Here is a 25,522-nt window from a genome sequence, read left to right on the forward strand (position 1 = left end):
TGGTCATTAATATATTTGCTCACAACAATTGTGACCTCTTGGGAGAAACGATGACTGCATCTTTGTTTGGCAGATCTAAAATCAAAACTTTACATGATTTCAAAATCTTTAATGTTTAGTGTTTGATATTACTAGTTGTTTCTTACTCTTTCGATTTTTGTGTTATTTTGTTGTGCTTACATTTTTAGGAAGAGGGCGAAGGGGATATAGATAAAATTGTTTGCAAAACAGAGATGGGATGATTGTTCATCACATTTTGCGTGATTAATCGATGTTTTGGATGTGAATTTTGAAATTCGATGAAACTGTACTTAAACGATGAGTCATTTAGGTTTCAAATCAGTGGTGTTTCAAGGCGAAACATGTGAAAGCTAGGTAGTATTCCTATTAAGAATTAGAAGACCAACAAAGCAAAACACCATGCTCTTCTTAGAAAGCCCTAATTGAGAATAAAAACATGTTAGTCACATGAACTTTTGGACATTAGATGCAGAAAAGGAATCCAAAAGTTCATGTAATTGACATGTTTTCGATCTCAATGAGGGCTTTCTAAGAATAGCATGATGTTTGCTTTGTTTGTCTTCTAATTTTAACTAGAATAGTACCTAGCTCTCCTAGATATACAATTTTTATTGTAATTTTTTAATTTTAATGTAATTTTCAGTATATAAATTTTATTTCAAAAACTTGAAGAATTTTATACGCAAATTCATGATCAAACTTAAATTATTTGACCCGCGATATAAATTGGAGTAGAAGGAGTACTTACTAAATAAGGGAGTATTAAAATACACGTGTTTCTAATAACATATAAAGATCTCGTCGATCGAAGATTATTATTGTTCCAAATCAAAATCCGTAACATCTTTATTTTATATGGCATCTTTCGAATTTTGTAGTTCTAACAAGTGTATCTTTTATCGTAATATCTTCATATATCTTTTATATATATTTTAAATTATCAATTATTATGACTTATAATACGTTTTATATAATTGCCAAATATATAAATTTTATTTCAAAAAATTAAAGATTTCATGCCCAAATTTACGATCAACCTAATCATTTCACTCAGAAACATAAATTTAGACCAGAAAGTACTTACTAAATTTGATAGCATTAGTACGCGAAAATAAGAAGTTAACGAGGTCAGAAAAACACCCGCAAAAAAAAAACGGTTATGAAGTCGCCTTTGTTAGGTAACACTCTACCCGCCAGTGTGAGACTTCCTGGCGCGAATTTAGATTTAGTCGCGTTCCAATACGGATACCGAACGTAGTAATAAAATACACGCATCTCCAGCAACAACTTAAATTCTCGTTGATTACACGGCCATTATTATTCCAAATCAAAATCTTGCAACACATCAGATCAAAATCTCGTTGATCGAACGGTCATTATTTCTCCAAATCAAAACGGTGTAACATCTTCACCGTCAACCAGAGCGTAGGATAACAAAACCCTGTGCAAGCCTCACACATCGCATGCGTACCTTTAACCAGATAACTCATACGAAACCCTCCGGTATTTCCGTAAATTCATACAAATGCGAGACTAATTGTAAACCAATCCCACCTCTGCTTTCTATAAATACCTAAACACACCCCACTCATTTGAAACCGCTGCTTATTATAGAGCGAGAAAACGAGAGCAATTGCATAGTATAGCGCGCCAGCTCTAGAGAGAGAAACACACAAAGAGACAACACAGCAATGGAGTGAACAGAGAGAAAAATTGAAAATTCTCTTCTAATTTTTTTTTTACTTCTCTCTCTGTATTGTTCATCACATTTGGCGTGATTAACTGCTATTTTCGATTTGAATTTCGAATTTCGGTGATACTATTCGTAAAAGATGAGTCGTTTAGGGTTCAAATCCCTGGTGTTTCAAGGAGAAACGTGTCTAGGAGAGCTGGATACCATACCTGTGAAGGATCAGAACTTCCAATTCCCAAACAACGAGATACGGATTGATCATATCTCTACAAATAGTGAGCGGGTTCATCCTATTGCTGTTTTGCGAACGATTTCATCACCTGTTCGTTGTAAGCTTGAACCGAGCTCGAATTCAGCGCCAACTGGTTCCGAGAAGTCTCCGTTGATAACTCTTCATTCCTCGTGCTACTATGACCTCAAGGTTAATAGACATTAACTATTTTTTAATTGAATAACGAACTATGATCAGTTTGTATAGTGATGAATTTACTTATACTGTGTAATTACTGCACGAGTAGTTTTTTTTTTGGTTATGGAATTTTGTTCCCAGTGAGAAGAATTGATTGTTGATGATTTTATGTTTGATGTGAAATGCTGACTCTGCATTTACTACGAAATTACCAGAGGGCTATTGTTGTTTAGTTGTTGACGGAATTTCTGACAATGAGAGATGATGGTTGTTGATGATTTTACATTTATTGTGAAATTTACTGGATGCAGTTTTTTTTTTTAATTGCTTACCCCAAATTTTTGACAGTGAGGAATGCTTGTGGCATTTAATGTACATTTGTATGGGAAGTTTCTTAGCAGTGCTATGATGCGGTTATTTTGTGAAATAAATTGGCGATTTTCTGATATGGCTATGATTTTTTTGGTTGACTATAGTCGATATGTAATGGAGTAATTGTGGCATTTTCATGTGGATGTGTATGCAAACTCTTTTGTGGTATTAAGATTTAATAATGAGGATGCTGGATGACGTTGGCAGTTCTACATATATTGCTGCTTTTTTGTCATTTATGTATCTATTGAAAATAATTGATATATCTCATATGAGATGTAAACAGGTTCTCTTATATTTTTGCACTACGAATGACAGATATGTGCTTAAAGCTGTTGTCAGAAATGTGATTTGTCTGGAGTATACATAGCATTAGCTCTGATAAGGGGGATGAGAAATCCTGAATTCATATATTAAATAATGTATAATTGATGTTTTGTGGCTATAATGTGTTCTTATGGATAAGATGTCTGCTGACACATTTGTTCCCTTTCCTTGGTCTTTGTGTAGACTGCAGTAGTCTTTCTGGGGGAAGAAGAAATACATTTGGTAGCAATGGCGAGTAAGCAGAAAAAGTTCCCCTGTTTTTGGTGCTATTCAGTGCCCATTGGTCTGTATAGTGCTTGTTTGCAGATGTTGAATATGAGGTGTCTATCAATTGTTTTTGATCTGGATGAGACCTTAATTGTTGCAAATACAATGAAGTCGTTTGAAGATAGAATTGAGGCTTTGCGGGGTTGGTTAGCCCGAGAGATGGATCCAATTCGGTCGTCTGGAATGTCCGCTGAGATGAGGAGGTATATGGAGGATCGTGCACTGCTGAAGCAGTATTTAGAGAGTGATTCTGTTGTTGACAGTGGGGGAATATATAGAGCTCAGCAAGAGGAGGTGCTACCATTATCTGAAGGGCAGGAGCGTGTAGTTCGGCCAGTCATAAGGTTGGAGGAAAAGAATGTGGTCCTTACACGGATTAATCCAGAGGTAATACGATACATATATTTTCTTTCATTTCTCTGTTATGCCTTGCAATTATTGATTCTTATCATGGTGAACACATCTAAAGCATGCATATTTCTCAATTTATTCTATTGTTCGCATCATGGAGAATATCCCCCCTGCTCAGTGCATTCCCTTAAGGTGCTAGTGGAAGTTGATGAGTTGCATGTCGTGATATACTTGTGGAGTAAAGGTTTGGTTATTGACTTTTTAGTTGTCGGTTGTCATTAATTTGTATAGTATTTTGATATTATTCTTTTCATTTTTTAGTATTTTAGGTTTATATTATGGAAGTGTATGCAGTGCATTGAGGCAAGTTGATTGATTGAATTTTGAAGTTGAGTAGAGGATGCTTTATGGTTTCTCATACAAAATGGAGTACTATTGTAGGAAAGTAGATTAGGTTGTTAATCTAAATGATTCACCTAGCTTCGCAGTATCTGAAAGTTCTGTTCTTAAAGATTGGCTGTTATCCTGTCTTTTTATATGACCTGTTATCAATATACTTATTAGTTAACAGCCTTCAATTTTTTCGGACAACTGTGATCACTCAACAATTACGTCTTCTTTCTTTTCAGAAAGCTTACACATTCTATTTATATCTTGTAGGCAAGGTTTTTTGTATAGTTTATTGAGACCATTCAGTATCAAACTTAATATGTCATTGTTACTTTTAGTTTGCTTTGTAAAACACATTATCTGCATCTAATGTCCAAAAAATCATACTTCATTTTGGTCCCGTGTTTAGATTTTTTTTTTTGAAATTGTTTTTTTTTTAAATTGCCAGTGTTTAGGTTAGTGATGCTTCTTGTGTCCTTGTGTCAAGAGAAAGAGCAGATTGAATCATACTGTTGTCTAAGTAACTCATTCATTTTCGCTCACTGTGAAGATATTTGTAATATACTCTATGGTGTCTATTGCTCCCTCGTTGTAGAAATTTTTTAATGAATTGCTATGGATTTGAGTAACCTTTGTTCATTATATATGTGCACTTTTTGCTGTTGATGGTCCTTACACATGTCAATTTGCTAATCCACCAGCAGAGGCAAAGTTGGATACCCCTATGGGCTGATCACACTTGGGCCTCATTTGTTTGCATTTAATGGAGGTCTGAATCTTACTCATTTAAATTCAACCTATTAAGTGTGCTTGTTTTAAGGTCTGAATCTTAATATTCAGATGTTTTGTTTCTATAAAGATATGATACTTGGGTTTAACTCAACCCTACAACCTCAGGAGTGGAGGATTGCCCAAGTCCACATAAATAGACCACTAATCTATTCCCCAACCAAATGTGGGACTCTAAACCCACTCTAACACCCTCTTCATGCCCAAGCCCAACTGGGGGTGTGGTTCAATAGCCTAAATAGGGATGAACTTGTCTCTTATAACAAATGAAGATATGACACCTGAGCCTAATTCAACCCCAAAAGATAGCTCATTAGGGGAGGATTGCCCAAGTCCATATAAGTAGACCACCAGTCTATTCTCCAACCAATGTGGTAAACCCACTCTAATACCCCTTTCATGCTCAGGCCCACTTGGAGCGTGGATCAAAAGCCCAAATGGGGATGGACCTGTCTCTGATTCTATGTAAAGATAGGGCACCTGAGCCTAACTCAAACACCAAAAGCTAGCTCTTAAGGGGAAGATTGCTCAAGTCCATATAGGCAGACCACCAGTTTATTCCCCAACCCTCTAACAGTTTCCTTATAAAGCCTTAATGAGTCTGAATGAATTAGATCTATAACAATACCATTCAAATTCTTTAAATAATACTCTTAATTTCAAGATCTTTCAAGTCCTCCCTGCTTCTCCTCTCAACAAGGTTTTCACACTTCTTAGTCTCCTTTCTCACCTCTTGAACCGATAAGTTTTCATAGTTTTTGCAAATACGGAATATTTTTTAATGTATTGATGTTTAGCAAGAACTCTCGCACCCACAAAGATTAAGCACATTATAAGAAAATTATTTAAATTATCATCGCTGCTCGACGCCACACTCAGCGAACGAACCCATGAAACCTTCGATTCTTAGAACTGAATGTGCTCCCTTCTTCTTCCTTCATGAAATAGAAACAGTTCATCTCTATTTTTCTTAGTTTTTTCTTCTGGCAATTATGTTAAACAGCCTTAGATAACTATTTTGTGACCTGTAGATTACGATTCGAAGTGTTTAACAACTCTAGTATGCAGAAAAGGAAACAATGACAATGACAGGTCCAGAGGGCTTATGCAAGTTCTCTTTATAGAAATATAAGCAACAAAGCAACATCAAGAAAAAAATGAGAGAATTGAAGATTTGAATTTTTTAACTTGTTACAATAATTTTTTATATTGATATGCATAATTTTTATTTGCATTTTTGATAGTTCATTTTTTTTATCAAATAAAAGTATTCAAAATATTATTTTCTATCAATAAACCAAATTTATTTTGTTAAAAGGAGATTTTTATAATATTTTATAAATAAAGTGTTTAATTCTATATATACATTTGGATATTGAAAACAAATAGGCTTAATTATTCAGTGTTCGGATCTCAGGATAACATCTTAATTTCAGATGTGCATTCAGAGTCGGACATCTAGATTTTATGCACATCTTAATATTTAGATGTGTATTCAGATTCGGGCATCTTAAACTTGATGGAAACAAATGTAGTTTAGAGATCTGCATCCTTGTCTGTTCGAATTGCTGGGGGGAAGCGTTTGGAGGAGTGGAAAGCATCCACCTCCGGTCTTTGTTCTTTTATGTCTCTTCCATTCATTCAATATTATGTTCATCTAGCTAAAAGAAAATGGTATCTGGATGTTTGGCCTTCTAGCTCAACTGCAACTGGAATATCTAAGGTTTTCATTGTCTTACTACAGTTATCAGTGTAACCTTGGAATGTGAACTTGAATTCAGTTGGACATTTTGCAACACATTATGTTTGTCTCAAGATTAAGTTTTTAGCTCCACACATTTTCTCATCATGGAAACTTCTTGTGCAGAATCGGGATACCAGCGTGCTTGTTAGATTACGTCCTGCGTGGGATGAGTTGAGAACTTATTTGACGGCGAAAGGTCGGAAAAGGTTTGAAGTATATGTTTGCACCATGGCAGAGAGAGATTATGCCTTGGAGATTTGGAGGCTACTCGACCCAGGGTCACACCTCATTAATGCCAATCAATTGATGGACCGTGTTGTATGTGTTAGATCAGGTTAGGACCTAGAATAGTTTCCTGTTTTATGATTCCTTGGGAAAATAATAGTTTGTTCTTCTTTACATGGTAACACAATTCCTCTTCCCTATCCTCTTATTACAGTGAAGCATAATGAAGCACCATAAGTAATGAAAGATTTGTCTTCTTGTGTTTGATTTATGTCGTTCTAAGCTCATTAGTGGTATTTTCTTTAAGCTTCTAATGTTATAGTGGCAGTGACATCCAAAAGGCTGCCAACTGTGATTGCTTCTCATCAGCGGACTATAATACCCTTTCCTCTTGAACTGGTAAATTATAAACTTCTTTTCTTTAACCAAGTAACATCATCTCTGTCATTTAATCCCACAGGGGCCAAGAAGTCTTTACTTACTGTCTTCCGAAATGGCATTTGTCATCCAAAATTGGCAATGGTTATTGATGACCGATTAAAAGTGTGGGAAGATAAAGATCAACCTCGTGTTCATGTTGTCCCTGCTTTCGCTCCATATTATGCTCCACTAGCAGAGGTGTGTGTTTTGCCATTTCAAATGATTTTAATATCATCTTCTTTTTTTCTGGTCACACGAGACTGATTGGAACTTCTTTATTGAGTAGATGGCCAATGCAGTACCAGTCCTGTGTGTTGCGAGAAATGTTGCTTGTGATGTTAGAGGTCGTTTCTTTAAGTAAGTTCATTCTCAGTCCTCAGAAGAGAGATTTAAGTTTGAGTCAATTAAGTAGTTTTTTATCTGATCCATTTTCTTTGTCAATCAGAGAGTTTGATGAAGGCCTACTCCGAAAGATCTGTGAGATCTTCTATGAAGATGAGGCTGTAAATTTACCTTCTGCGCCTGATGTTAGCAACTACTTAATGTCCGAGGTATTCATCTACAAGCTCTTTAAATTTCAACTTTAAATGAAGGTTGATCATTATGATGAGGGTTTACTTTCTTTACTCTTAGGATGCTGGTTTTGCGTCATGTGGGATTCCTGCTCCTATTCCTGAGGGAATGTACGGGCCTGAAGTTACACAAAGGTTGAATCAACAGGTGTGGTTTTACCTGTTATTACTGCCTATCTTGACTTCTTATCACATGATCGATCCCCCAAAAAACTTGGAAGTGTAACACATCACACATCAAATCAAGTACTTGATTTTTCAGCGGTCATTTGCTTATCTTCTCATTTTATATTCTATCCAGGAGAGAAAAGTTAATATGAACTCTGCTCCTGATTTCATGAGTAACAATCCTGATATGAAGCCAGGAAGCTCCCAGCTTATGGTTGGAATTGCTGCAAATGTACCTGCTCAATCAGTGAGACCAATTCAACCTTCAGAAAGTATTGAAATCTATCTTTACCTGCAGTTATATAAGAGATGTATTAATCTTTTTGGTTTACCAACCGTGGTTCATTTTGTTCCTGTGTGTGTTTAGAACCAAGTTTGCTGGGAGCTCCATTTAGACGAGATAACAGCTTTTCTGAAGCTGATGTTGATGGAAAGAGAAGGTACCCCATATTGAATCCTAGCCAGGATATGAGGTATCGTGGTTCAGCAGAACCTCCTTTATTACCTAGAGTGCCTCAGAAACCACCCATACTGCCCATACCATCACAGGGTGGATGGTTGGTGGAAGATGACCTAAATAAAGGACAGATGGGTAGTCGATCACCTGGAATTTTTCAAGAATCTGATGCATCAAGGTATGCTAAACAGAGAGGTCATCAGAATTTTCTGAGTCAAGGTGCAACAAACATGATGTTACCAACTTATGCATCTACAGGGAAGAATGGGGAGGTACTTGCTACTGCTTCCTTCAGAAATAGTTATGACTGTCTTCCTGCTGACTTATTCATTCGAATACACGGCTCTTTGCAGGTAAATTTCAGGCATGAAATGCATAGACAAAATTCTCTTATTCATCAGACAGGTGAGTTTGAGTTCACTCTTATACTGTGTTACTGCTTATTGCTATTTTAATACCCCATTTGCTGTTAAGAAGTTGAAATATTATGAGCAAAAGTTGCCCTCTAGGAAGGAATGCATTTATTAATCATATTCCACTAGTGTTTGCTCTTGGGGTTAAGTAGCCATCTCAGTGACTCTTTTGGGGAATGAATGTTGTTAAGTTAATGGCTAGTTTGAAGTTTGACTGAAGTCTTTGCTGCTACTGATGTTTTCCTAAGGGCTAGTTTTCAGCTTGTGATTATGAGCCCCAGCTATCAAATTATAACAAATCCAACTAGGTGCGTGTTTATTTATCAATAATGGCGTGGGATATAATTTATCCAAACATGTAAAGAAGGCTGGAATTGCATACTTTTACTTGTTGATTGCCAGGATGGTGGTATGTGTGTATCTTTAATGATCAAGATAGTGTTTGCTAGTGTTCAGGAAAGCGAGCGCTTCATCGCTTTAAGCGGTGAAGGGAAGCGAAGCAAGGGTTCAGCGCTTCAGCGAGAAAAGCGCAATGCGACCAGAAGCGACGAAGCGAGAAAAGCAGCACTTATATTTTTGTAATTAATAAGTGATCGATTTTAAAGAATAAAAAGAGTCACCACTTACCTGGTCCTTAAGAAATCAGAATAATAAGGTTTCAGTGTACTCTTTCCTTCCAACACTTTTTCTCTTTTCTTTCTTCTTCTTCTTCTTCCTGGTGCAGTGGCACTGCTAGCCTAGAATTTTTCTTCTTTTTTTCTACTTTGTTTGTTACTCTGTTTTCCTTTGCCCTGGTTAGCTTTGATTATTTAAATTATATGTTGCTGATTATTTGTTTCCTCACAGTGATTAAAATATATATTGCTGAATTGTTTTGTTTCTTAACAATGACTGAAATGTCGTTGAATTTTCTCTTAATAGTGATAAAAATATAATGTTGATTGTTTTTCTTAGATCTTATCCGTGATTAAAAAAGGCTGACCCGGCATGAAAAAACGGGAAAAAAAGTTAGGGAGACCAATAGAACAACAATTGTATGTCTGTTTTGTGACAAGACAACTAAAGGGGAACCTTTTTTTAGTTTTTAATATGAATTTTTGCTTATATATTTTGTCTCTTTTTGTTTTGGTCTTTTTTCTTTTAAATTGTGCTTCACTTCATGCTTTAAGCTAGTGAAGCGTGAAGCAGGACCTTCACTTTTTTCCGCTTTGCGCTCCCCTAAATAGTGGTATTTGGAAGGAGTTCAAAAGAAGTTTTTGGATAATCTTGAATTCTAGAAGCAAAATATTGACTATGGGATATGCACTTTATAGATTGTTTTTAGTTTGGTATTAGGGAGAACAAAGGATGGTTGATGAAGGTTGAGAGAGAGATCCGCTAAAGTGTTTGTTTTAAGCATAGTCTCTTTGATCTTCTCCTTTTCCTTATTTATTCCCTCTCTTCATCAAGTTCATGACATATGCTTGCTAGGCTAATTGTACTTTGCCTTGACAGAGGGTAGATTCTCTCAACATCAGTCGTTATTTAACAACAGAGAATCTCAACTAGAAGCTGGGAGAATGAACTTCTTGCCATCTTTAGCTACTGGAGTGCTGCAAGAAATTGGACGGCGATGCAACTCAAAGGTATGTGCTACATACTTTTTAGCCAAGATGTTATCTCTGTTGATTTTTCTTGGTTGTCATAGTAAGAGCTCCACCAATGTGTCTTGCTTTGTAGGTTGAGTTCAGGCCTGTGGTGAGCACTAGTGAGGAATTGCAATTTTCAGTTGAGGTTAGAAAATTCATTATGGAAGAATGTTTTTCACCTATCCGAAGCTATTGCAGGGGTTGATTAATTGCATTGTTTGTCATATAAATATGAAGAGAAATTTCTGTTAAACAGCACTAGTTTCCACCGATAGTAATAGTGTTCCTCTTTTGATTCTAACGAGATGCTAGGAAGTAGTGTGCAAGGTAATGGCTGATGAGATACTTGAAAGTAGTGTGCTAATGACCTTGACATTCATGGATCTGTTTATTCTAGTAGAGTCCATCAAAATTTATTATATATGTGAGACATGTGCTGTGCTGAACTTGTGTGGATCTGTATGTCTTGATATTTGACTCTGAAAATTGTTAGGTGCTTATGAACTGTCTGTTAATGTCTATCTTTGAAGATATTCATTTTGATATGAAAGTGTTGCTCCTGTCATTGTTGTTCATATAAAAGTGCATAATTATTTTGGCATCTGAATTTAGACAAACAGAATTCTGATCCTGAATAATCTTTAGGTCTTCTTTATCGGTGAGAGAGTTGGTGTTGGGATGGGTAAGACTAGGAAGGATGCTCAGCAACAGGCAGCTGAGAATGCACTTCGGAACATGGCTGGTAAGATCCTTTTTGAAATGCCCCCTTGAATTTCCTGGTTTAACTTGTTTCAAGAATCCTGAGCTAATACTGTGATGGAGTTTCATTTTTCTTGTAACTATTTCATAAGTGGATTTGCATAATGAGTAAATTCTTAAGCACCAGTTCCCCATGTCAAGTAAATTCTTAAAAACTGTCTCGTGCAGGGTTATCTAAAGATATTGCTTCATTTCTTAAAGCGATGAATTGATTCTCGAAGTAGGGTGTTGTTACTTCACAGGCGAAGTCATGGTCTTTAGAGTAGTTTGTGCTTCAAACAATGGTGCATAAAGTGATTCTAGCTAAAATCTGTCGCTTCTTCGAATTTTGAGGAGTTGGATTAGTAATGGAGTTATTGTATATTGCATGCTGGAGTGAATTTTTCTCATTGCAACTTAATTTTTATTGTACTAAATTCATTGGCTTTTTAATATTTTAGTTTCCAGTAAATTCTGCGCTTTACTTCAAATAAGTGTGTGCTTCAATTCTCACTTTTGCTTCAAAGTCCATGGACCTCATCGCCTTTTTCGCTTTCAAAAACACTAGCCTTGTGTGTTTTAGCAGAATTATCCTTCATTTCCTTAGTTATCACTTCTACATGATGTCATTATATCACTCTTGTCAATTCTGACATGTTACACCTATATCTGAATTCAATTTCATTTTATGATAAGATCCAGGAGTTGCAATTCTTTCCCCTTTTAAAGTTACCTTGTCAGGGTACAAGTTCTTTTTTAGAGATTATTTGTAGACTAATATTTGCTTATATGCAGGTGAATACGTCTCATACATTACATCTCACCCTCGAGCAGCGGATAAAGACTTTGATAAGATTTCGGTGGAAAATGAAAATGGGTTCTTGTGGGAAACTGTCAATCACGTGGATGAACCTTCAGTGGAGGATAGATTACCTCAAGTAAATGTTTCAGAGGTGGGAGTTAATGGTGATGCTTCCCATGACCGATCACTTAATTCTTTGAAAACATGACTGGTGTTTGGTTTAGGGGGGTGGAGGGTGTGCACTGAAGCAAATCTCGGAGATGATGGGTTGAGATTATTTGGGTTTTTACCCCTCCTTGCTTGAGTTGTGTTGTATCAGAGTCAGGAGCAAAACAGAAAATTCTGGCCCACTTGTTCATCTGGCTATGTAGGCCATTCTTGATGCTTCTTATTTTGGAGGTATAATGGTGGTTTTAGGTTGTAATTCCACCCCTCGTCTTTCCCATGACAATTTTGTTCTCAAGTAACTTGTGGCCGAGTGCTTTGTGCTCCTTTTCTCTTTTGGATGGTCTACTCGTAACTGGAATGCTATATTTTCCAGTAGCTTCTTGTCTCTGTTGTGGACGAGTAGTGTTTGACCATTTCCTATTCTTCCTCAGATGCACCTTGCCTCTGGCTCTCATTGCTGAGGTAGCATGTACTTGTGGTGCAATGAGTCAATGGGGGATGAGTAGCCAGGTAATCTTAGGGCCATTGTATATGATGTTTATCATAAGCTAAGCTCCCCAATTCCCTAATCTTAGTTTCTGCACTGAGCTAGTTCTGGAATGAAGACATCATGTTCTTCGTTTGGTAAATACTCATCTCGTTGTTGTATAGAAGACTGTTAACTGTCCAATCCGAATATTGTCCAGACAAGGAGGGCCTGAGTCATTCATTATATATTCGGATGTCCTGCAGCAGTAACAATTTGGTAGCGGGAACAGTCTTCACAATTATCAAATTTCGTGATTTTCTCTGATATGTTATGGAGAAAATGAATTTTGTCTTCCATTGGAAAAGTGATTCATACATTTTTTATACAAGGGCTTTTTGGGGCCCTCGTTTTTGCCATACTTTGTAACTTGCAGTTTGTTTATTTTTATACGAAGGCTTTTTATTGCCTTTAATAGTAAATTTCTGATTTTTTACTCTATGTTTATCTAAAACCTTATCCAAACAAACCCCTTTTATTGATAACCCTGTTAAAGACTCCATAACTAAAGTTTGAAGCTTTTTTTCTCAATTGGGGGTTCGAGTTTGATAACCCTGTTAGAGAAGTATTAAATAAATTATTAGTTTTGTCATTAAACTATTAACAGCTTTAAAAACACTCATCTACTTGATTAACTAAATTTAGATACACATCTAATTTGTCACATGTCATAACAAGTGGTATCGAATTCTTGTAGGAGTATAAAGCTATTAATAAAAAAGTTGAGAGAAGTGTTGAAAACACTCCTAAAGTTGGCGAGAATTTGAGAGTGTATTTCCTCATAAAGATCGGGATGTATTTAGGTTCAATTAGTCATGTAAATTGGTATTTTTAAGGCTATCACTAATTCAGGGATGAAATTAATAAATCACATTGAGTTTAGTAGTACTTTCAATATTTCTCTCAATTTTATTTTTTTTGTATCTCTAAACTATTGAGTCAATTTCTAATTTTGTGTTCAAGAAATTCAAAAGATATTTAATAAAAATTATATAATGATTACTGGTTAGTGTGTGGGTGGGAGGTAGTTATTATTATTGTTAATTTATTTGATCAATGAATCTTTGTAAAATTATGTGTATTAGAAAATTTGTAATAACATGTAATCGCAATTGTTTATTTATAAAGTAATATAGAGACATATGATTTATTAATTCGGTGCTTTACGATATTTCAACAACTTGTTTATAAACTAAAATTTGCTCATCATTTGATAAAATTGTACAAGAGTAGAAATTATTTAATAACTTTCACAAATTACAAGATTTTCATGTTTATAAAAAAAATACAATTTTAAAAATAAAAAATACATGTTCAAATAAAATTTCAACTTCAAACCATAAATTTCAAATTATAATTTAAAATCATATCCAAATAGGTCCAAAAATAATTCTCTTCTCATTTTTTATTCTATTTTCTGAGTGTGTAGAAATAGGAATATTAGGACACACTTTGATTACATCCAAAATAAAACAGCGGAGGAGAATATTATGAACTCAATTTTCCATATTGTTTTTGTAACAATTGCTTATTGCCGTTTTAAATAATTTCCGCCTAATTAAACAAAATTAAACCATAATCAGATTTATTTACTATTTTCCACCCAAAATAAAACAGCACAATTCAGCTCCGGTGACTTGTCAACTGAATCTTCTTTCTTTGCTCAGTCCAACCTTTCGCCGGCATATCTATTTTCCAAATCTCCGATCAATGGAAGACGACGGCGGAAGACGTACCATTCTAGGGCAAGGTGGTGATCGTGTAAAGCTCAACGTCGGCGGTAAGCTCTTTGAAACCACAGTATCAACACTTCGTTCCGGTGGACCAGATTCTCTTTTATCCGTCTTATCGAATCGGAATTCCGACGACCCGGTTTTCATCGACCGTGACCCAGAAATCTTCTCGGCTCTTTTAGCTCTTCTCCGGTCTAATCGTCTCCCTTCAACAGCAAAACGTTTCTCCAATCAAGAGCTTATCGATGAAGCTGTTTATTACGGAATTGAATCACAACTCAGATCTGCACTCGCCCCGAATCAACTCAGTGGAATCGACGCGTCACTTTTCTCAACCATTCGTCCTTCCTCTGATGGCGTTGTAACGGACTTCAATGCTGTAGACTCTGATGGCTCCGTTTGGCTTGCTCACGGCGGGCAGGTTTCCGTTTATGATTGGAGTTTGACACATACCGAAACTATTAGGACACACCTTGATTACATCAGCTCCATTAGGAAGGTTGGACCCGATTTGGCTGGTGTTGCTTCTGAATTCGAATCCGGGCTCCATTTTTATAACTTGGCTAATGGACGTAGAGTTGGCTCTGTGGAATGGACCGACCCGTCTGACCCGAGAATCTACAAGGCCCAAGTACACGCTGTTGTTGACTCGCCGGACTCTGTTTTTGCTGCCTTCGAGTGTCAACATAGAGAAAATTGTGTTCTGAGTATTGATAAGTCTACGATGAAAGTGATTTCGGAGTTGGGAAGACAATCTGGTAATTCGGCAAAGTCAACTGTTGTTGGAAAGTTGACATTTTTGCCGGAGATTAATGCGCTAGTCGGTGTTTCAGTTACTGCCGGAGCTTTTGGGTATGCCGGTTACGTGCGGTTGTGGGACTCCAGGTCCGGAGACGTTGTGTGGGAGACGAATGAGCCGGGTTCAGGTCGGAGCAGTCGGTTCGGGGACTCATTTGCTGATGTTGACTTTGACAGGGGGGATTTGACTATGTTCAAGATATGTTCAAAATCAGGTGATTTGGCTGTGGCAGACTTACGTAAATTAAGTGAAGATCCATGGGTTTATCTGGAAGAGAAAAATCCATGCATGAGGCATGCAGGTGGTGGAACTAGTAGCTTGATTCACTGTTATAGACAACAGGTGTTTGTGGGAAGAGGAGGAGGGTTGGAAGTGTGGTCGAGAATGGTCGAGAAGGGAAGTGATGTTGAGAGGGAAAGGGTGTTGCATGAAGGATTGTATAGGAGGAATTATATGGATAAAGTGGAGGATGCCGGGAGAGGGATCATAAAGAAGATTGAGGGAGCTGGAGATAGGCTGTTTGTTACTAGAGAAGATGCTGAGGGGATTGAAGTGTGGCAAAGTTCTCAGTTTTCCGGTGCTGTTTTAAATTTGTGATCGTGTGGAGCTGTGAGCTTTGTATGAGCTTACATTGCCTGTTTCATGTCCTAACAGAGAAGAGGGTTGCAATCAATTGATGATTAGAGTAAAACTACGAGCCGACTGAGCTAGTTTGCGATTGAGCATATTTGTTGTAGTATCTTTTTGAGCTGTCTGCTGCGGTTTGCAATGGTCATCAATGGGAAGTTGGTCGACGGTCCGAGTAAAGTTAGAATCCACACCGAACTAGTTTGAGATTGAGCATAGTTGTTGTATATATTTTAGCTGGCCAACTACAGCTTGCAATGGTCATCAATGAAATGAATTGTGTATTTGGTGATTTCTTTTGGATGTCAAGTTGATCAATCAAGGAACAATGTGCGTTGATATGACCATGACGAATACCTGAAATCAGATTCTTGTTGATCCATTTTGGACACGATGTTGATCAATCAAGAACATTGTGGACAGGTGTTATGCCATCATGTAATGAAATGAATTTGGTTTATTGGTGAATTTGGGCATCCCTGTTATTAAGAAAGAATGGTATCCAAGCGTGTTTAATTATTTGTATCCGAGGTAGGCCTCTAACTGTTTCTTTTGATGCTCTATTTGTATTCACGACTTTGGTTGCTAGATTGCTGTATCATTTGGTTAGCTACATGTACACGTGAGATTATAACTTTTTACCTTAGTATCATGCGTAATTCCACGTTGACAAGACTTATACCATATTCCTTAGAAAATTAGGTGGCAAAGGAGATTTGTAAGTATTGTATTCTTTGTTTCAACTGCTAGTGATGATGAGCCATTTCAACAGAAAGTAACTCTTTTAGTTTACATGTCGCTTTTACCCCAAATTAGAAGTGATCCCTGTTCTTTTTATTGGTACTTGTCAAATTCTCTAGCAGGTGGTTTTTCTATTTTAATTCTTTCTTGATCTCCCCCAAGTAATAAAGTGAAAAACATATTTAACACTTGTTTCTTGCCATCTGCTGTAATTTATGTGCTGGAGGCACATTCTTGGGGTTATGTGGTTGTGTTACTAGTCTAGTAGGCAAGCGAAGTGATGGCTTGAAGAATATCAGAAACAACTCTCCAGTAATCATATTTTCCTGTTGGGGAATCTCTGTAGTTCAGTTGGTTGGCTACTTGAACTCCCACCTTGTTGGTGAGGGTTCGATTCCCCACATTGTGACCTTCTTCCCATTTCCCCTTCCTCTACCCCCAATTTTTGAATAAATAAATTTTTAAAAAAAATCATATTTTCCTGTTTAAAGAAGCTATAACTGAACATTGAAATTTTAGCATTGAATCTGGGCTCTTGTGTAAAAGAAACAAGTGCTGCTGTAATTTTGAAATCAGCAATTAAGCTTATCTCAAAAGATTAAAATCCCTAGACTACTGGAGAGAGCAAGCAGTAGGAAGAAAAGAATAAAGAGAATAGAGGAGAAAGACTGAAGAAAGGGAATTGTTGTTTGCTGGTTTAGGAATACCTTTCTTTGTATAGAAGCTGCTTTAGTGATGGCATTGTAGAGAAGTTATAATCTCCCTCTCATAGTTGTTGAAGGGTCAGAGGAGACATGAATGAGCTCAGAATTGATGGTAAAGGATCATATGATACCTGAAAGCAGTAAGTGAAAGTGTAGGTTCTTTTTCTGTTTGCAGTCAATGCTCATGAGACCAAAGTGCTTTTCTTTGTTTATTTGTGAAAAATCTTTCCAATCTGTTAAGCCCTCACATCATCTGAAGGTTGTTGTGCTTGGCGATTACAAAATGTTTGATGCACATACCAAGACTGTGAAAATTCTCTTCTGTGAAGGAAGCACTTTGAGTAATCTTTTCTGCTCTAGTCATGAAGGAGTAGGAACAAGGATTTCACTGAAAGAACAGGAACATAAACCTTTGGCTTTTTGTTTGGACAGTTAGTGGGAAAGAGTAGCTCTTGATAGTAAAAACTGAGGAAAAGATATAAGGAAATTAAGAGGATAATATTGCAACTTTACTCATTTGTAGCAGCTTATTTCGAGAACCTCTCAAATAGACAAAAGTTGTTATGATGCACTTACAAATTAAAAAAAAAAAAGGCATTCCGGTGCACAAAGCATCCCGCGAGCCACATCCCAAACGGTGTGATGTAGACAGCCTACCCTAATGATCCACTTGCAAACGCATTAAGAAATTGTTTATAATCCTATTACTGTCAGGCCTTTTCTTTTAAAAACTGTAAGGCCATTATTTATAAGCTATAGCAGTAGTTATAAGTTTTCCCTCCTATGCATCAATTGCACCTTCTTGTCTTAATTGTGAGTTGCGCCATACCTCCAATATATATATATATACTTCCATAACTCCACAATTTATGGTCCTTTTTGAAGTGCTCCTATGTACTCCAATGTTGTCGTCAATCCCATCACATAAGGGGGCACATAAGTGTGGAACAAAACAGTGACTTTGGATTTTGTTGGAGATGGAGCTAGAGTTCTTCCCTCGGAATGCTTTGTTTAAGTTGTGATTTAAGCTTAAATTCATTTTTTAGATCATTTTGTGCTCAGTGGCAGAGCCACACTTGGCCAAGGGATGTCTATTGACGTCTCTTCACTGGTTAATTATACTGTGTGGATAGGTAACTTTTTTGTATGTATGTATACTATTTGTTGAATCCCCCACACTTGGCCAAGGGATGTCAATTGACACTTCTTCACTGGAAATTATACCGTGTAGATAGGTAAAAATTTTTTATGTATATATACTATTCGTTAAAGCCCCTTCGCTTCTTCATATGTTTACTTCTTTATATTTTGACCCCCCTATGAAAATCCTGGCTCCACCATTGTTTATGCCACATCTAATAGCTGTTAATGAGGATTAATTTTCTATACTGGTGCTCAGCTTATTTTAGGAACTACAAGCTTAATATATTGCTGCTTTACGAAAAGCAGAATTTCATCAACCTGGACATTCCATATCACTTTCATGAAAACATACTTCACTTAAAACTGATATGGTTTCTAGAGTCTACTGTAGAATATTGAACCCTTTCAAGCTGCTGATAATGTCACTGTGCAGGTTCAAGGACTAAGGCCTTTTCAATTAGTTCTTGTTAGAGTCGAAGAAGAAAAGAAGTTGCTCGCTGATGGAGTTGAATGATCCCAAGACAGTAATATTCTTGAAGGTCACATTGCATACCAAGCAGAACAGCTGGGCTGCAAGCTTGGAGATCTGTAGGGTTTGGTAACCTCATTATTTTTTGTCGTGTTAGTACATTTACCTCAGGTCCTATGTTTTCTAGGAATCCTTTAGTGAGAGAAAATAGTGAGAATTTCGTACTTGTATTTTTGTTCAATATTGGTCCAAGATGAGCTTAAATGGAGCAACATGGTCCGTGATGATTTACATCGCTGACCCCAACTTGCTTGGCCCTGAGGCGTTGTTGTAAATTGGTTTGTGAAAATTTCCATCGGAGGCTGAGATGCGTGCTATTTCCAAATGCTAAATGAAACAAAGCACGTCGGTCAACTAGCATAAACACTTGTCGTAATGCTCCATTGGCCATCCTTGTTGTTTCATTTCTTGTTATATGTATGTTAGTTATGTAGGACAACTTTTCTTGATATTTATTAATCTGCTCATTAAATCAGCATTGTGTGTATGGTGGTGGGTTATTGCCTCTCTTCAAAGCGTTGTAGATCGATTGGTCAACTTATGTACATCCATTTTCTTACAGAGCTAACTCGTGCAGTGTTATCTAAAGATATTGCTTCATTTCTTAAAGCGATGAATTGATTCTGGAAGTAGGGTGTTGTTACTTCATAGGCGAAGCCATGGTCTTTAGAGTAGTTTGTGCTTCAAACAATGGTGCATATAGTGATTCTAGCTAGAATCTTTCGCTTCTTTGAATTTTGAGGAGTTGGATTAGTAATGGAATTATTGTATATTGCATGCTGGAGTGAATTTTTCTCATTGTTGTGCGGTTTACTTCAAATAAGTGTGTGCTTCACTTGTTACTTTTGCTTCAAATTCCATGGACTTCATCGCCTATTTCGCTTTCAAAAACACCAGCCTTGTGTGTTTTAGTAGAATTATCCTTAGTTATCACTTGTACATGATGTCATTATATCACTCTTGTCAATTTCTGATCCAGGAGTTGCTTTAATTTCTTTCCCCTTTTAAAGTTATTTTTTAGAGATTATTTGTTTATATGCAGGTGAATACGTCTCATACATTACATCTCACCCTCGAGCAGAGTTTGTTTGATAAGATTTCGGTGGAAAATGAAAATGGGTTCTTGAACCTTCAAGATTACCTACCTCAAGTAAATGTTTCAGAGGTGGGAGTTAATGGTGATGCTTCTTCCCATGACTGATCACTTAATTCTTTGGTTTAGGTGGGTGGATGTGCACTTAATACGCATTTACTCATTCTTGCATCCCAAACAAAAATACACATTGTACCATGACTCTATCGGTATGGTATAGAAGATGTGCTATTTCTGCCTCCTCAAATATACTTTGTTGCACATTTCCATTCCTCTTTTTAGTTTTGAATAACCACGTTTTTACATATATCATGTTTTAATTTATTTTTTATCACATGATTAATACTAACATGTTTCCTTCGATAGTCGGCCAAGGGAGAACAGCGTAGGCGTTACGTTCAGAATTCCCACTGGTTATAATAACAAGAAAACATTGGGAGTTGTGAACACATATCTTATTTACCCCTATATACAACTGTAATTGTGTGTGGGGGTCAGAACATGTACTATTTCCGTTTTAATTTATTCGTCTCACTTTGTTTTTAAAAAAAATCTGACAATTCTTATTTAACTTTAACATCATAAGCTCTTGAAAATATTTTCTATCTAATGAATGGGAAGTTCATTTAAAATCGTAAACTTCCGAGTGTATGTATATGCTTTAACAAGAATTATATGAGAGTAGATTAGAATAGTAGTAATATGTATTAGTACACATAGCCTCAGATCAAAAGAGTTCATTATTAGGTAATATACACAACTTTTGTTTTTCCTTCTCTATGAGCTAGCTAGTTTTCAGCCTTCAAGCTCTACTTTAAAGAAACCCAAACCTGCAAAGAACTTCAACAGTGTCTTTTTACTCCTTTGCATATCACTTACAAACACATTCTCTTCCACTGCCTTCCCATTAGACCAATCTCCTCCTCCTTCAACCAGTTCAGACTTTTCTGTATCTTCATGCCCTCTTCTTACTTCTTGCTTCACATTAATCTTCACCTTTTCTGGAGGATGTGTTATATCTTCCTTTGTACTCAACTGGACATTTAAAAGAGACAACATATCAGAATTCACAAATAAAGAAAATTGCAATCAACAGTAAATGAGCTATGTAATGTCTTTGACAAGTACCAAAGTAAAGTCTCGACATTTTAGGTAAAAGGCCTTTGAGTAGTTAAGATATGCCAGATTCCACCAAGTATACAAATGGAACCTAAAGCATACATGTCCTCCAATTATATCTTCTAAATCGGACTAATGACGTATGCAATACTAGATGTTACATCGTTGGTTCTCATTCTTCAGGGAATACAAGTGCAATAAGAGCATCTGTCGACAAAAGGATCACCCTAACATGATTATCTCATGGACATAATGGGGTTACACGTTTTACTTTGTGCGTCTAACTTTCTTGTGTTCTAAGAACATACATTGTTACAATGTGATTAAGAGATTGTGCTGTTCTCAGTTTTTCTTGAGAAAGAACTTAGAGAATGGAAATATTTGTTCATTCTTGGTAATTCAAGCACAAATGACTCGACATCGTAAAATGGCTTATTTATTATGAAGACAAACTGAGAGGAACTACATTTGCAAAAGACACTACTTCCTCCATATACATATCATTGTTAACCGATATGTAAGGGGTCATCGCCACTTGCCAAGCTTATAAAGAAAGAGACTTTTAAGAGGTGTTAAGCAGTTACCTCTGTCACATTGAACTCCTCCGATTTCGATCCAACTGAGCCCTCAGCAACAACTTTTTCCATGTGAACTTCATTCAACTCTTCACTATTTGATCCAAGCTGTGAGCTCTCAACAACAACTTTGTCCGTGTGAACCTCTGAGGTCAAAACTTGTGTTAAGCCAGGAACCAAGACGGGAACTCTTTCGTCCTCCACTAAGATGGACTCACTTTTTGAGCTCAACACTCCATCAATAGAGGTCACCATATTCTTGCCAATAGCTTCTGCTTCCATTGTGGTGTCCTCATTTCCACCAGTGTTCACATCCTCGTTTACTTCAGTGATATTTTCCGCGACTATAGCTAGAACTTCATTAGTTTTTTCCTCATTTACATCATCTTCTATGTCTACAGCTGATTGTGGAACCAGATTCTCAGCTATTAAAATTTCTGGACTAACTGTCGATTGTTCTGCACTAGGCTCCTCTTCTACAATTGTCTGCAGCTCAGCATTGTCCCAATCTTCAGAAACTGTTATCGTTTTCTTCGTTTCCCATGTTTGAATAATTCGATCAGGGCCTTGTTGCCACAAGATAGTCTCATCATCTACTGTCATAATGAACTTGTAGCTGATAGTTTTTCCACTTGGGATATCCTAAAGAAGTCCATAAAATTAGAACATCCTTAAGTTAATTAAAACATCAATTAACAACATGTTCTTACCAACTCGACGTTCCATAAATGTCCCTCTGACCATTCAAGTGGCACTGCATTTGATGGATCCCATAAACCGAGTATTGGATCATCGCCCACTAAGTAGAAATGCTGACCAAAGGAGCATTCCTTATTCAATTGAAATTTTACGCGAACTGGTTCGGATTGATCTAGAAAGAAAACAACAGTATCAAGTTGATTTAGTCTTTTGGACAGGATTAAGGTACAACAAAAATAGCTCCTAGATCCAAGACAATGTCACAGTAAGATTAACTTACTTGTATCAGTTGTTTCTGTTTCTTCACTCTGAGTATGTATCTGAATGAGTTAAAAGTTAAATATCAATTATATTGGTTAGTTTTGCTAAAGAAACATAAATTTTCATCCAGTTAGTGCAGATACCATTTATATAAATGCACCAAAGATTCAACTTTATATCCTAATATTAGTATATTATCTACATTAGCAGAACAAGAAAACACATGAGTCCTTTTGGGACTACAGTATCATGTTTTGGTAAAGAATCATCACAAACAAAAGCATCCAGCTTTCAATATCTACTCCCTTTTCCTTTTTAGTAAATTCCAAAAAAAAAATTATCTTTCTATAATTAGATATAAATAACTTCAAAATTCCTTTTTAGCTTTAATCAAATGATTTATAGCCACGTAAATGTGTAAGATTTGTTTCAGATAACACATTTCAAAAGTATTCCTTTTTTTCTCATTCTTTCTTAAACTATATGTCAAGTCAAACACTGTCACGTAAATTGAAACAACGGTAGTTATATCTTATTCTGAGCTACCATTAACTTCACTTTGAGGTGAACAATTTTAACTCTACAACATTTTTGCATCATATTGCAAGCCAACACCTTTCTACTCAAATTTGAATAGAAAGAAACAAATAAATTAAAGGTAAACTGCAAAGATATCAACAAGACTCAATTTTTTTTTTGCCAAAAAACTATTTAGCACATAAATCAACCCTTAAATGAAACTGAAACTAAATACTAGTATTCAATAAAGAAAAATAAAACAAACCTGAGAATCAGAAGCACAAAAAATAGGGTGAATAGTTTTGTGCTGAACAGAACATGAGGTAATATGAACAATCTTGAAACTTGACAATCCAAGAAAGCATATTTCTGATTTTTTACTCAAAGATAAAACTTTGTGTTTATCTAAAACCTTATCCAAACAAACCCCTTTTATTGATAGCCCTGTTAAAGACTCCATAACTAAAGTTTGAAGCTTTTTTCTCAATTTGGGGTTCAAGAAAAACAGAAAATAAGAAAGATGATTATGTTTTTGTTTTTCTTCAGAAATATAGTGTTTGTTGTGTGTAACTGTGGGAAGAGAGACTGGTGGCTATTAGGGAGTGGAGGTGGGGTTAATTTAAATACTTTATACTTTTCTTTATTTGTCCTAATTTTCGTGGCACATTTGAAATTATTTAAATTTAGATATATAGGTGGCTATTTATATTTTAAACCAAATAAGAAATACTATTTCATTTGTTTCAATTAATATGATAGATCTTTCTTTTTGATCAGTTTTAAAAAAAAAACATATTTAAATATATAATAATTAATATGTTAAAAATATTTTTTTTTAAATATGAAAAAAGCTTTGTTGGCTTTAGAAATTTTGTGTCACATTAATTGAGATCGAGAGAGCAAAAAGACCGGAGAGTGTGGGGTCCAGTGGGAGCAATGGCCACGGATCAAGTACCAGGTGACTTCATTGCCCAGGAATTGAATCTTTAACTTTAATTGGAATCTCAAGTGAGTTTAGTAAAATCGAGGATGCGATACGATGCGATAAACTAAATGTTTTTTTTTTAATCAAAATTTTAATTTGAGCTTTGAATTATAATTTTCTTTATAGGGTGCTACTCCCGAATAAGACCCTATTAGCGTGAATTCAGATTTGTCAGATTTGAATACGAATATCGAACTCCAAATAAAGAAAAAGTGAATAATAATAAAAATGTTTTTTTTTTCTTGTTCTTGGGAGTGCAAATTAAGTAATTAAAGGTAACGCACAGCTTACGTTCTTACCACTAATTTATTTTATTTTATTTCTAAATAAAAAGGGCCCAAACTTTTGCTCCTCCACATATTTGATATTACTCGTGATGTATTGTATTTACCATTTGGGTCACATTATGGACCTACAAGTGGACCTGTTTTGGATATATCATTTTAATGTATTTGTTTTTAAATTAAATTTTTTGAGTTGGATTCGTGCATAATGGAATATAAAAGAGTTGATATTTGACACGAATTCAGAATCTAAAATTCTTGAGTTTGATTCTAGAATATATATCTACTATACATATAATAGTTTAACAATATATATAGTGACTTCCTCTTAAATATATTTATTATAAAAAGGTGTAACGGTAAACTTGAATTTTGGGAAAGAGAAGTTAGTGTTAAACGTATTAAAACAAGTATTAAATGAATATTGTGCACACTTTTGAAAGTTACAAAAGAAATCAAAGACATGTTTTTTTCCCTAAAAGAATTAAAAAACAAAGATCTTTATCTTTCTCATATTTTCCTAATAATTCCTTTGAAAATGCCAAAGAGAGACCCTTAATTAACACAATTATTTTTTAAATCCTTAAAACTGAAAGTTAAATACAGGTTTCATTCCATTATGGATTAACTACAAATTTTATTTTTTCTCAATCACTTGAATTACCCAAAATAAATAGAAAAGATTAATCCACAACATATCCCGTGAGATCTAGAAAAAGTAAATTGTACACAAACTTTATTATTACCTCGTAGTAGATATGTTGTTTCTAAATAGAAAAAGATTTAATATATGTTAAAATATCCTTGCTGTTTCTCTTATTGTAATGTAATGGCATGCTTGCACTTAATAATTCTTAGGCACCCTACATGCTTTTATGTAGGGGTGTTCACGGGTTGGTTTGGATCGGTTATTGGTGAAAATAAAACCAAACCAATTTAATCGGTTTGGTGGTTATCGGTTTCGGTTTGGTTTGGTTCGGTTATTAACCATACACAAAAATAAAAGAAACAATTCATTCAAAATGTGAAAAAAGTGACAACAATCCATTCAAAACAAAAAATAGTTAGAATGACTTAAATTAATGAACTTTTGATCACTAAATTTACTATTAGTAAAGCTTTGAAATTCACTATATTAGCCTAAAAGGAAGAGAAAATAACATTTTCAGTCCCACAAAGAATTGAAATAGACACTCATATACATGAAATCAATAAAATAAATGTTTTCATC

General features: G+C 35.7%; 3 protein-coding genes across 3 annotated transcripts; 2 read left to right on the forward strand and 1 right to left on the reverse strand.

Annotated features, from left to right (window-relative positions):
• The first annotated feature begins 1,635 nt into the window (after positions 1–1,635).
• LOC102586478 (RNA polymerase II C-terminal domain phosphatase-like 2) lies at positions 1,636–13,024 on the forward strand. The gene is made up of 14 exons (XM_006366294.2): positions 1,636–2,135; positions 3,006–3,476; positions 6,487–6,697; positions 7,049–7,206; positions 7,295–7,365; positions 7,454–7,559; positions 7,642–7,728; positions 7,882–8,020; positions 8,116–8,477; positions 8,559–8,610; positions 10,113–10,243; positions 10,338–10,391; positions 10,892–10,988; positions 11,780–13,024. The coding sequence occupies exons 1-14, from the start codon at positions 1,854–1,856 to the stop codon at positions 11,992–11,994; spliced, it is 2,436 nt and encodes an 811-aa protein (XP_006366356.1). The 5' UTR covers positions 1,636–1,853; the 3' UTR covers positions 11,995–13,024.
• An 899-nt stretch (positions 13,025–13,923) lies between these two features.
• LOC102586148 (BTB/POZ domain-containing protein At3g09030) lies at positions 13,924–19,315 on the forward strand. Its single transcript, XM_006366293.2, has 2 exons — positions 13,924–16,170; positions 18,661–19,315. Exon 1 carries the CDS (start codon positions 14,191–14,193, stop codon positions 15,607–15,609), a length of 1,419 nt encoding a protein of 472 aa, XP_006366355.1. The 5' UTR covers positions 13,924–14,190; the 3' UTR covers positions 15,610–16,170; positions 18,661–19,315.
• A 1,194-nt stretch (positions 19,316–20,509) lies between these two features.
• LOC102586811 (uncharacterized) lies at positions 20,510–23,616 on the reverse strand. Its single transcript, XM_006366295.2, has 5 exons — positions 23,288–23,616; positions 22,523–22,562; positions 22,254–22,414; positions 21,553–22,185; positions 20,510–20,884 (listed from the first exon to the last, which is right to left on the reverse strand). Exons 1-5 carry the CDS (start codon positions 23,480–23,482, stop codon positions 20,645–20,647), a joined length of 1,269 nt encoding a protein of 422 aa, XP_006366357.1. The 5' UTR covers positions 23,483–23,616; the 3' UTR covers positions 20,510–20,644.
• Between the last annotated feature and the right edge of the window lie 1,906 nt (positions 23,617–25,522).

Source organism: Solanum tuberosum, unplaced genomic scaffold (assembly GCF_000226075.1).
Source record: "Solanum tuberosum cultivar DM 1-3 516 R44 unplaced genomic scaffold, SolTub_3.0 scf00627, whole genome shotgun sequence".
Lineage (NCBI taxonomy): Eukaryota > Viridiplantae > Streptophyta > Magnoliopsida > Solanales > Solanaceae > Solanum > Solanum tuberosum.